Source organism: Scyliorhinus torazame, chromosome 16 (genome assembly GCF_047496885.1).
Source record: "Scyliorhinus torazame isolate Kashiwa2021f chromosome 16, sScyTor2.1, whole genome shotgun sequence".
In the NCBI taxonomy this organism is placed as follows: Eukaryota; Metazoa; Chordata; class Chondrichthyes; order Carcharhiniformes; family Scyliorhinidae; genus Scyliorhinus; species Scyliorhinus torazame.
The window spans coordinates 74,824,213-74,837,888 of record NC_092722.1 but is presented as its reverse complement, the minus strand read 5'-3'; the positions used below and the strand labels follow the sequence as shown (position 1 = coordinate 74,837,888).

Sequence of the window (13,676 nt, the reverse complement as noted above, 5' to 3'; positions counted from 1 at the left end):
CAAGATGTGCGGCAAGGGGTTAGACACAGAGTAAATCTCCCTCTACACTGTCCCCATCAAACACTCCCAGGACAGGTACAGCACGGGGTTAGACACAGAGTAAATCTCCCTCTTCACTGTCCCCATCAAACACTCCCCAGGACAGGTACAGCACGGGGTTAGATACAGAGTAAAGCTCCCTCTACACTGTCCCCATCAAACTTTGCCAGGACAGATACAGCACAGGGTTAGATACAGAGTAAAGCTCCCTCTACACTGTCTCCATCAAACTCTCCCAGGACAGGAAGAGCACAGGGTTAGATACAGAGTAAAGCTCCCTCTACACTGTCCCCATCAAACACTCCCAGGACAGGTACAGCACGGGGTTAGACACAGAGTAAAGCTCCCTCTACAATGTCCCCATCATATACTCCCTGGGCAGGTACAGCAGGGGGTTAGACACAGAGTAAAGCTCCCTCTACACTGTCCCCATCAAACACTCCCAGGGCAGGTACAGCACGGGGTTAGATACAGAGTAAAGCTCCCTCTACAGTGTCCCCATCAAACACTCCCAGGACAGGGACAACAAGAGTTAGATACAGATTAAAGCTCCCTCTACAGTGTCCCCATCAAACACTCCCAGGACAGGGACAACAAGAGTTAGATACAGAGTAAAGCTCCCTCTACAGTGTCCCCATCAAACACTCCCAGGACAGGGACAACAAGAGTTAGATACAGAGTAAAGCTCCCTCTACACTGTCCCCATCATATACTCCCTGGGCAGGTACAGCACGGGGTTAGACACAGAGTAAAGCTCCCTCTACACTGTCCCCATCAAACACTCCCAGGGCAGGTACAGCACGGGGTTAGATACAGAGTAAAGCTCCCTCTACAGTGTCCCCATCAAACACTCCCAGGACAGGGACAACAAGAGTTAGATACAGAGTAAAGCTCCCTCTACAGCGTCCCCATCAAACACTCCCAGGACAGGTACAGCACGGGGTTAGATACAGAGTAAAGCTCCCTCTACACTGTCCCCATCAAACTTTCCCAGGACAGATACAGCACAGGGTTAGATACAGAGTAAATTACCCACGACACTGTCCACATCAAACACTTCCAGGCCAGGTAGAGCACTGGGTTATATACAGAGTAAGGCTCCCTCTACACTGTCCCCAGCAAACATTCGCAGGATATTTACAGCACCGTGTTAGATACAGAGCAAAGCTCCCTCTGCACTCTTCCCAAACTTACAGTCCTAGGTCAGGAACATCACGGTTGTTACATACAGAGTAAAGCTCCAGCTGCACAGTTCCCATCAAACACTCCCCGGGCTGGAACACAACGGGTTTTGATACACAGTGAAGCTCCATTATCATAGATTATCATAGAATTTACAGTGCAGAAGTAGGCCATTCGGCCCATCGCGTCTGCACCGGCCCTTGGTAAGAGCACCCTACCCAAGGTCAACACCTCCACCCTATCCCCATAACCCAGTAACCCCACCCAATACTAAGGGCAATTTTGGACACTAATATTAGTGTCAATTTATGACAGCCAATCCACCTAACCTGCACATCTTTGGACTGTGGGAGGAAACCGGAGCACCCGCAGGAAACCCACGCACACACGGGGAGGATGTGCAGACTCCGCACAGACAGTGACCCAAGCCGGAATCGAACCTGGGACCCTGGAGCTGTGAAGCAATTGTGCTATCCACAATGCTACCGTGCTCCATGTTCACTGTCACATTCAATCTTGGCCCTTCCTGCTCAGTCTGTGTGGGATTCTCCCATGAGAGCGTGTCTGCTGCTCTGTAACTGATGCTCACATTTGTTGATGAATGTTGGGACACATTTCGCCCCACAGCTGGTTTTGCAGCACATCTGCCAGATGTCACATTGGGTGTTGTTGCTGCAATCATTTCCTAGTGTCATGTCACACATCATTGTGAGTCTCCTGGAGACTGGACACGTTCCATTCACTGAAAGATAAGAGGAGACAGAATCACACCACAGTCATCACATCAGTGTGGGACCCTCCCAACCCCAAGAGCACTGGGAACTAGATCCTACTCTGTGGCTCCTCTCACCAGTGAACCTAACACACTGTCTGTGCCAGGGCTTTGGTCACTCTGATCTCCAGAGGGCAGACTAACAGTCACACAAAATATCTGATTGTGGTATTACAAACACCGGACCAGACCCCGACGTTTTCTAGGATACCAGACAGAAATCCCAATTTGTTTTTTAAAAATTTGTAACATGTAAAGGAAAGATATTTTGCTCCCGGAGTGATTCCATCTAAAAGGGTGTGCTTTCCTGAGCTGCAGCCATTCTGGTTCCAGCTGCAGGAGGCACAACACCCTGTTCAATAAAGCCTCGATTGTTCCACCATTCTCGTCTCGTGGTAATTGACGGTACATCAATTTATTGAACGAGATTTTAAAAGATGGATTTCCACATCAAACCTGATCGGCTGCAGCTGACCCGTCACGCAGCCAATGTCACGTCCACCTTCGACCATTGGCTAGCCTGCTTCGAAGGCTATGTCTGAGCAACCACTGAAGAACCCTCGGACTCGCAGAAGCTCCAAATCCTCTACTCACGGGTGAACATAAAACATTACAGGCCCTTCGGTCCTCGATGTTGCGCCGACCTGTGAAACCACTCGAAAGCCCATCTACACTATTCCCTTATCGTCCATATGTCCATCCATTGACCATTTGAATGCCCTTAGTGTTGGCGAGTCCACTAGTGTTGCAGGCAGGGCATTCCACGCCCTTACTACTCTCGGAGTAAAGAACCTACCTCTGACATCTGTCTTTTTTCTATCTCCCCTCAATGTGAAGATATGTCCCCTCGTGCTAGACATCACCATCCGAGGAAGAAGGCTCTCACTGTCCACCCTATCCAATCCTCTGATCATCTTGTATCCCTCAATTAAGCCCTGACATTTTTCCCCTCATCCGGGATGCGCCCACCTACTCCGAAGCGATGACGCTCCTGAAGGGACATTACGTTAAACCGGTGAATCAAGTGTACGCCAGGCACCTCCTGGCCACGAGACAGCGACTCCCCAGGGTGACTCTGGACAATTTCTTCCGGGCCCTACAGATCCTCGGTAGGAACTGTGACTGCCGGGCAGTTTCAGCAGTCCAACACACCAAACGTTTAATTAGAGACGCATGTCACGGGCATGATGTCTACGTACGTCCGCCAGCAACTATTGGAAGGGCTCGATCTTGCGGGGACTAGGCAGCTTGCTAATTCATTAGAAGTGGCCACCCGTAACCTGCAGTCCTACACCCCCAACTGCGCGGCACCCTCGTGAGACACACCAGCTGCCGACTCCAGCTCACCGCAAGCTTGCGCGTCGCGGCACCCAGCCAACTCTGGAGGGCCCGTGTTACTTTGGTGGACAAAGCAAGCACCCCAGACAGCGCTGCCCGGCGCGGAGCGCGACCTGCAACGGGTGTGGGAAGAAAGGGCACTTTGTTTCCGTTTGCCAGGCCTGGTCGGTCGCCGCCTTTTCCAGGCCCGGCATTTCTACACTCCCCACGTGCGGCCCGTGGGCACCGCCATCTTCCCCACCGCAAACCATGTGCGCCCCATGGGCGCTGCCATTTTCGGCGCCAATTTGGACCGCGGAGGACCCCTGCTCGTCTGGCTGTTCACCGCCTACTGCCTCCGCCAATCACCCCGGGACCTCCAAGCTTCTTCCGCAGCTCGCCTCCATCACCCTGGATCAGTGTCGGCCCCGCAACCTCGCGACTGCTACGACAACGGTGAAGATCAACGGGCACGAGACGACCTGCCTCTTTGACTCTGGGAGCACAGAGAGTTTCATCCACCCCACTACTTTAAGGCGCTGCTCCCTCCCGGTGCACCCCATAACCCAGAAAATCTCCCTGGCCTCCGGATCCCATTCCGTTGAAATCCAGGGGTACTATATCGCGACCCTCACCGTCCAGGGCGTAGAGTTCAGCAACTTCCGGCTCTACGTCCTCCCCCACCTCTACGCTGCCCTGTTGCTCGGCCTGGATTTTCAGTGCCATCTCCAAAGCCTCACTTTGAAATTCGGCGGACCCCTGCCCCCCCTCACCGTCTGCGGCCTCATGACCCTTACGGTCGATCCACATTTCCTGTTTGCGAACCTCAACCCAGACTGCAAATCCATCGCCACTAGGAGCCGATGGTACAGTGCCCAGGGCAGGACCTTCATCAGGTCTGAGGTCCAACGGCTTCTGCGGGAGGGGATCATTAAGGCCAGCAACAGCCCCTGGAGAGCTCAAGTAGTGATAGTGAAGACTGGGGAGAAGCACAGGATGGTCATTGACTACAGTCAGACCATCAATCGGTACCCGCAGCTCGACGTGTACCCCCTCCCACGGATATTTGACATGGTCAATCAGATGGCGCAGTATCGAGTCTTTGCCACAGTGGACTTGAAGTCCACCTACCACTAGCTCCCCATCCGCCAATACACTGCATCTGAAGCAGATCGCCACCTCTATCACTTCCTTTGGGTACCCTTCGGCGTCACCAATGGGGTCTCGGTCTTCCAGCGAGAGATGGACCGAATGGTTGACCAGTATGGGCTGCGGGCCACCTCCCCGTACCTGGATAACGTCACCATCTGCGGCCACGATCAGCAGGACCACGACGCAAACCTCCAAACTGCTTAACCTCACCTACAATAAGGAGAAATGCGTGTTCCGCACCAACCGCTTCACCATCCTCGGCTATGTAGTGGAAACTGGAGTCCTAGGGCCTGACCCCGACCTCATGCACCCCCTCCTGGAACTCCCTCCCCCCCATTGCCCCAAGGCCCTGAAACGTTGCCTGGGGTTTTCTCATATTACGCCCAGTGGGTCCCTAATTATGCGGACAAGGCCCGCCCACTCATCATGTCCACAGTTTTTCCCCTGACGGCTAGGGCCCGCCACGCCTTCAACCGCATCAAGGCTGACATCGCCAAGGCCACGATGCACATGGTCGACGAGTCCCTCCCCTTCCAAGTGGAGCGCGATGCATCGGACGTGGCTCTGGCCACCACCCTCAACCAGGCAGGCAGGCCCGTGGCTTTCTTTCCCCGCACACTCCATGCCTCCGAAATTCGGCACTCCTCTGTCGAGAAGGAGGCCCAAGCCAGTGGAAGCTGTGCGGCGTTGGAGGCATTACCTGGCCGGCAGGAGATTCACTCTCCTCACTGACCAACGGTCGGTTGCTTTCATGTTTAATAATACACAGCGGGGCAAGATCATAAATGACAAGATCTTGAGGTGGAGAATCGTGCTCTCCACCTATAACTATGAGATCTTGTATCCCTTTGGGGAAACTCAATGAGCCCCCTGATGCCCTATCCCACGGTACATGTGCCAGCGCACAGGTGGACCGACTCCGGGCTCTCCACTATGACCTCTGTCACCCGGGCGTCACCCGGTTCTTCCATTCTGTCAAGGCCCGCAACCTGCCCTACTCCATTGAGGAGGTCAGGACCGTCACCAGAGACTGCCACTTCTGCGCAGATTGCAAGCCGCACTTCTTCCGGCCGGATACAGCACAACTGTTGAACGCCTCCCGCCCCTTTGAATGCCTCAGCATGGACTTGAAAGGGCCCCTCCCCTCCACCGACCGCAACGTGTACTTCCTCAACGTTATTGATAAGTACTCACGGTTCCCCTTCGCCATCCCATGCCCCGACATGCCTTCTGCCATGGTAATTAAAGCCCTGCACAGCATCTTCAGTCTGTTCGGTTTCCCCACCTACATCCACAGCGATCGAGGGTCCCCTTTCATGAGCGATGAGCTGCGTCAGTTCCTGCTCAGCAAGTGCATCGCCTCGAGTAGGTCGACCAGCTACAAACCCTGGGGGAACGGGCAGGTGGAGCGGGAGAACGGGACGGTCTGGAAGGCCGTCCTGCTGGCCCTGCGGTCTCAAAATCTCCCGGTCTCCCGCTAGCAGGAGGTCCTCCCCGATGCACTCCACTCCATCCGATCGCTCCTCTGCACCGTGACTAATGAGACCCCTCATGAACGGGTGTTTGCCTTCCCCAGGAAGTCCACCTCTGGGGTCTCGCTCCCAACATGGCTGACAGTTCCTGCACCCGTCCTCCTCTGGAAGCATATGCGGAGCCATAAATCGGACTCCTTGGTCGAGAAAGTCCACCTCCTACATGCAAGCGTGCGGTACGCCTACGTGGCACACCCCGACGGGCGCCAAGACACAGTCTCCCTCCGAGACCTGGCACCAGATGGGTCCCCACCCACAACCCCTGACCTGACACCGCTCCTCCCCCCCCCCCCCCGGTTACCTCATTCACCCCTGCGCCACTCACCCTCCCTCCAGCGAACCTCACCGCAGCCCCCACCCCAGCAGGATCCGTCCTCCCATTGGATCCACTCAGGGGTGACGAAGACGAGGACAACACGCTCCCAGAGTCGCAGGTGACCAGGTTGGCGCCCACATCACCACCAGGACTGGGGCGATCGCGGCGGAAAGCCAAAGCCCCCGACAGACTTAATTTGTAATGTTTCTGCCACCCCCGCCAGATTCTTTTTTTTAAACAGGGGGTGAATGTTGTAACCACCAGTTGTGTTATATTGTATGAATTACGGGACTGCCCGTATATTACAGGTACGATGGTAAATCCCTGCCTGCTGGCTCCGCCCAGCAGGCGGCATATAAAAGGGTGTCCTCTCCTGCGCTGCAGCTATTCTGGTTCCAGCTACAGGAGGCACAATATCTTGTTCAATAAAGCCTCGATTGTTCCACCATTCTCGTCTCGTGGTAATTACGGTACATCACACTCAAACTGCATGACTTAATTGCTTAAGTTTATATACACTATATCAAATTATCTACGGCCCAGAAATCATAACAAAAACCCATTAGTCTTTTCTTTGTTTAAAAAAAGCAGGACCTGAAGTAACAAATCACACTTTTATGACATCTTAATTGCACATTCTGCAGCCACAGTGTCTGTCTTTATTGTTTTCAGGACTCTTAAAACATGTCACTGCAGCACATATACATGGACCCTACCCCAGACTCTCGAAATCATTACTGCATCAGCGCATATCATATATATATTAATTTCATACATTCATCACAGTGGGAAGCTGAAATTCGTATTGTTCAACCTGACACCACACATTAGACTCAATGGACAGGGAGCAGGAGCAGGAATCCGGCATGATTCACCCCCTCCCAAACCCAGGGATCATTAGACTGGAATTAGTGCAGGGACATGGGCTGACTCACACCTCACCCAAACACAGGGGACACTGGGCAGGATTCAGGAGCTGGAACCCGGGACGATTCACCCCCTCCCTACCACAGGTATTATTGGACAGGGATCAGGAGCTGGAAACCGGGAAGATGCACCCCCTCCCTAAGCCAGGTATTATTGGACAGGGAGCAGGAGCAGGACCCGGGTTAATTCACTCAATACTCTAACCTATGTTGACGGGACAGGGGTCAGTGTACAGTGGGTGGGGACGATTCTCTCACCTCCTGTGAAACACTTGGGGATACATTTCTTGCCGCAGCCAGCATCACAACAAGTGTGGAAAGCATCACAATCCTTGTTGTCTTCACATGAATCTCCGGTACTCATCTGGCAGAAGATGGAAAGTCTGTCCTCAGTGGGGCACTGGTCCGTTGGTTCTGAAGAGCAAAGGAGGAATTCACATTGATCCTGTGTCTTTCCCCACATCAGGGACATTTCAAAACGCTCTGTGTCAATGGTTCACTTTTCTTCAAAGTGTGGCAATGTTACAATCTGGGAGATGTTATGGGTAACGCACGCACAGCAAGATCCTACAATTAGCTCATGAGGTCAAGGCCCAGTTCTGTCTGAATCATGGAATGGTCCCAGCACAGGAGGCCACTTGGCCCATCGAGCTCATTCTAGCCCTCCACAGGAGCAGTCCAGTTGGTTCTACCCCACCCTGCCAACACCCTTCCCTGTACTCCAGCATTTCCTCCGTTCTGCCCTCATTAATGAAAACCAGGGATTGTGGGCCTGGATAATGTGCTCACGGTCTGACAGTCCCAGCCCTTTTCAACACAGCTGAGAATATGTGACTCACACTCCGATTTGCCTAGATGTTAGTCAGAGAACCATTCGACTACGTAAAGGGCTCTCTAACACATCAGACTTCAATTGGACCCATGCTTTTGCTCCTCAGCCTCTTTTAACAAAGGCCAACCAATCGTACCCTCCACTGACTGGGCCGACACACATCCCAAACAGCCTCCTATCACGGAGGTATTAGGCTGACACTGCAGCCTCCAATGAGTGCACGGAGGCTGACCAATACCCCACTAATTTTGTTCCATGTGACAACCCAGGTTACCATTCTCCGTCTCTTGCATGCGCACTTACTTTTTGCCAGGCACTCTGGCACACATCTCGGCCCACACTCCGTCTTACAGCATGATGCCCAGTGCCCACAGGAATCACCATCCTCACAGGGAGCAGTGAAGTTCATCTTGCACACGTAATGCAGTCTGGATGAATGTGGACATGTCCCTCCGTGACCTGTAGGGAAGACACAGATTGACATCACTCACTGATACTCCTGACCAACAGACACCATTCAATGCTCAATGTCCCACAACCACAGCACGGGGTTCGATACAGAGTAAAGCTCCGTCTTGACTGTTCTCAACAAACACTCTCAGGACAGGTACAAAGAACAAATAGGAACAGGCCCTTCGGCCCTCCAAACCCGTGCCGACAAATGCTGCCCGTCTAAACTAAAATCTTCTACACTTCCTGGGTCCGTATCCCTTTATTCCCATCCTATTCATGTATTTGTCAAGATGCTCCTTAAATGTCACTATCATCCCTGCTTCCACCACCTCCACCGGCAGTGAGTTCCAGGCACCCACTACCCTCTGTGTAAAAAAACTTGCCTCGTACATCTCCTCTAACCTTGTCCCACGTACCTTAAACCTCTTCCCCAAAGCTCCCTTTGAAATGTCCCCATCAAACACCCGCAGGGCAGTTCCAGCATGAAGTAAGTTTCAGAGCAAATGTCCCTCCACACTGTCCCCATCAAACATTCCCAAGACAGGTCCTGCAAGAGGTTAGATACAGAGCAAAGCTCCCTCCACACTGTCCCCGCCATACACTCCGATAACAGGTATGGCACAAGATTAGATACAGAGTAAAGTTCTCTCTGCAGTGTCCCCATCAAACAATCGAAGGACAGGTACAGCACAGGGTTAGATAGAATGTAAAGCAAAAAGTGCAGAGGATACCGGAAGTCTGCAGAAGGATTTGGATAGGTTAGGTGAATGGGCGAGGGTCTGGCAGATGGAATTCAATGTTGCCAAGTGTGAGGCTATCCATTTTGGGAGGATTAACAGCAGAATGGATCATTATTTAAACGGTAAGATGTTAAAACATGCTGCTGTGCAGAGGGACCTGGGTGTGCTGGTGCAGGAGTCGCAAAAAGTTGGTGTGCAGGTGCAACAGGTGATTAAGAAGGCTAATCGAGTTTTGTCTTTCATTGCTAGAGGGATGGAGTTCAAGACTCGGGAGGTTATGCTGCAATTGTATAAGGTTTTGGTGAGGCCACATCTGGAGTATTGTGTTCAGTTTTGGTCTCCTTACCCGAGAAAGGACATATTGGCACTGGAGGGAGTGCAGAGGAGATTCACTAGGTTGATCCCAGAGTTGAGGGGATTAGATTATGACGAGAGGTTGAGTAGACTGGGACTGTACTCATTGGAGTTTAGAAGGATGCGGGGGGATCTTATCGAAACATATAAAATTATGAAGGGAATAGATAGGATAGATGCGGGCAAGTTGTTTCCACTGGTCGGGGAAAGCAGAACTAGGGGGGCATAGCCTCAAAATAAGGGGAAGTAGATTTAGGACCGAGATTAGGAGGAACTTCTTCACCCAAAGGGCTGTGAATCTCTGGATTTCCTTGCCCAGTGAAGCAGTTGAGGCTCCTTCTTTAAACATTTTTAAGAAAAAGATAGATACCTTTCCAAAGAACAAAAGGGATTCGGGGATATGGTGTACGGGCCGGAGAGTGGAGCTGAGTCCACAAAGATCAGCCATGATCTCAATGAATGGCGGAGCAGGCTCGAGGGGCCAGATGGCCTACTCCTGTTCCTAGTTCTTATCTTCTTATGTAAATCTGCCTCTGAACTGTCCCCAGCAAACACTCCCAGGACAGGGACATTACAGGGTTAAATACAGAGTAAAGATGCCTCTATACTATCCACATCAAACACGTAAAGGACAGTTGTAGCACGGGGCTAGATATAGAATAAAGAAGCCTCTACACTGTCCCATCAATCACACCGCGGACAAATACAGCATGGGCTAGACACAGAGTAAAGCGACCACTACACAGTCCACATCAAACACTCCCAGGACAGCGACAGTATAGTTTTAATTGATTGATTGTCTGGTGGCCAATGAATTGAACAAAATGTCTGCGCTCTGCCCGGCCACAGGTGGTGATTTGCCCCTGTCCCACTGGAATGCTTTTCAGAGTCCCAAGGTTTCAGTTTTGATTTTGACAGCATGGAGGCAAGACTCGGCTATCTCTCTCCAGAAAGGCTGATGTGAACCGTGAAGGATTTGGTCAGAACAGAACTGACTCCATTTTGAACATCACAGAAATACGTAGACACCATTTGTATTTGGAGGTCTTTAGATGTATCCTTCTCTTAGATTCGAGACACTCATTTAAGAAGTCTTAAATTACATGGATTCCCGACCGACAGAGGTAGGGTGTTTAGTCATGAGTATCCGAACATACGGTTAGACGTATCCGAACATCGCGCATTAGAAAGTAACTGAAGTCCTGTCTAACTGTTTGAGACAAAGAAATGTAACCTCCCTTCGTGAGAGCTACTCGGACTCTTAACAGAGAAACAGATTTCCCTCTTTTGGTGGCTGAGCCTGATATCGGCTTGTAAGATAGTTTCTTCAGATCCGGAATACCTAAACACTTGCAATAACTGAAATAATTGTGCATTAAGGTGTGATGGGGGGGGGTGGGGAGGAACAGAATCACAGATGCCCATTGCATGCTTGCCTATCTTATAATGGATACAAACAAACTGTTACTTTAATGAGACTTTGAACAGTATGTGAGCAGTTCGGAATGGTACAATTCTTTAGATCATTATTATCCAATACTTTATATTCACTGAAATATAATGGGACTGCTTTAGAATGTCACATTATAAACTGTGACTATTGTTACACATTTACCTTGTGTATTCACTCTGTATTGTAGCCATGGATTTGTATTATACTCACACTATATAAACGCAAGTATAACTTGTATTATAATTTTGTTATACCAGTATTATAAAGTCATAGAATCCCTACAGTGCCGAAGGAGGCCATTCGGCCCATCGAGTCTGAACCGACCAACTGAAAGAGCACCCTACCGAGGCCTACTCCGCCGGCTTATCTCCTTTATCCCAACTAATCTTTAGACACTAAGGGGCAATTTAGCGTGGCCAATCCTCCTACCCTGCACATCTTTGGACTGGGAAGAAACAGAAGCACCGGAGGAAACCCACACAGGCACGGAGAGAATGTGCAAACTCCACAGCGACAGAGACATTTGTTTTGTTCATAATGGACCGTGTAGAGGTGGTACTACATGCCATAGTCATGTGACCTCTGCCATGAAGCATAGGCCTCGTGACAGCCATGTAACACCCAGCTCAAAAAAGACATTGCACTAGAAACACTATCGTCTTTGAAGTCGTAACATCACGTTGCCAAAAGGAGTATTCTGTAAAAATATGAATGGGTACGATACCATCTGTTGTCTTAAAAGTAAAAAGGCCGAGTGCAGCTTTCAAGGCTGCTGTGAAACTGGCTGGAGCCTCATAGTGAGCTAAGTGATAAGGGCAGAAATACAGGCTGCTGGTGCCAGCCTGTTACAGAGGGGGTGGCAGCCATTAATCCATCCTCTGTTGGAAGGTGCCTCAGGCTAGCTAATTCCTGCATGACCTGTTACCAATTCTAAAGTCACAAGAGGAGACTTCCCAAAAACTCAGGATGATAATGTCATCAAATACTGATTGGTGGAAAACAAGGATACCGAATGGTGGGGGTATGGGAGTATGGGAGGTACGGTACAATGGGGCAAAGAGTGTAAAAAGCCAATGAACAGAATTCAATGCATGATCCTTGTTTACTTTTTCGAGTCTAACAGCCGACTGTCTCTCTCTCTCTCTCTCTCTAGAAATCCTGTTGTGAGTTCTATCCCTCGCTCCCTCTCTCTCTCTATCTCTCCAGAATGCCTGTGTGAGTGCTCTCTCTCTCCAGAAGGCCTGTGAGTGCAGTATTGGGCCTAGTGCTCTAATTGATCGTGCACTAGCCGAGGGTGTCTTAACATCATCAAAGACTCCCAGGACATGACAGCATAGGGTTACATAGAGTAAATCTCAAGGTAACAGAGACAGGCAGGTGAGGTTTGGTCAGCCCATATTCCTTACCTTGAAAGTTGAGGTTCATCACACATCTGTTCCCACATCCAGCCTCACAACATCTCTGCCAAATATCACAATCATCATCGCTGGAACATCGATTTCCCAGTTTCATCTGACAAATGGGAGTGAGTCGTGATTCTGCTGGGCATTCAAAGACCTCCTCTGTAGACACAAGAACATTTTGGGAGTCAAATTGAACTGGTTCTGGAGAGAGACAATGGTCGCAACATAAGGAACAGGAGGAGGAAGAGGCCATTCGGCCCCTCCAATCTTCTCCGCCATTCAATAAGATTCATCACGGAAGAAAAGCTTAACCCCAATAATCCTGCCTGATCTATATTTCACTTGACTCCATTCAGTGTCCAAACATCAATCCATCTCAGTCATTCATATACTCAACAACTGAGCAATTCTCGCTGTGATGAATGTATACATTTCAGACATATTGTATTCTAAGTATTTGGTGAAGGGATAAAAGCCAACATCACAGTATGTTCGAATGTTAGACTGCTGCAGTCATGTTTTTAAAAGAATATTGGTTTGAAAGACAAGGGGCGAGATTCTCCGAACACCACCGGGTCGGAGAATCGCCGGGGGCTGGCGTGAATCCCGCCCCCGCCGGTTGCCGAATTCTCCACCACCGGATATTCGGCGGGGGCGGGAATCGCGCCGCGCCGGTTGGCGGGCCCCCCCCGCTATTCTCCGGCCCGAATGGGCCGAAGTCCCGCCGCTAAAATGCCTGTCCCGCTGGCGTGGATAAAACCAGAGATCGCCCCAGAGATCTCTTTCTCAAAGAATAACTGGAAAGCAAGTATCCTTCTGGCCAATTGGTATTTAGGGTGGATTGAGAGCTGGGATAGTCTATTTTCTTGTTGTTTAAGTGGGAATAAAGATAGCAAGTAAGGATATTGTATTTCAATGTGTTGAGTAGTGTTGTTTTGGGGGTAATTGTGAACTATTTTTGGGTGTGGTGATAAAGATTATAATATTTTGTCAGTAATATAGTTTTGTTTTAAAATACCAAACCCCTATTTCTTTGTACAATCGTCCCTGCAACAATGTATCCTTTCCTCACAGTCTCACCAAATAAAATAAACTATTGTTTTTTTCCAGTATCACAGTCACTGTTGGGATATGGTCTGGGATCGTAATCTGCCTCTCTGGATCGAGAATTGCACAGATTACCAACCCTCTCACCCCTGTCACAA

At 50.3% G+C, this 13,676-nt stretch overlaps 1 protein-coding gene across 1 annotated transcript in view; it reads right to left on the bottom strand.

Annotated features, from left to right (window-relative positions):
* The window catches only part of LOC140392263 (uncharacterized), a 206,242-nt gene that overhangs the window by 178,623 nt on the left and 13,943 nt on the right, over positions 1 to 13,676 (bottom strand). The window contains exons 10-13 of the mRNA XM_072477579.1: positions 12,475 to 12,630; positions 8,372 to 8,527; positions 7,495 to 7,650; positions 1,811 to 1,963 (exon numbers count right to left, since the gene is read on the bottom strand). Coding sequence (XP_072333680.1) covers positions 1,811 to 1,963; positions 7,495 to 7,650; positions 8,372 to 8,527; positions 12,475 to 12,630 — 621 coding nt within the window. The remainder of the gene's footprint in view (positions 1 to 1,810; positions 1,964 to 7,494; positions 7,651 to 8,371; positions 8,528 to 12,474; positions 12,631 to 13,676) is intronic.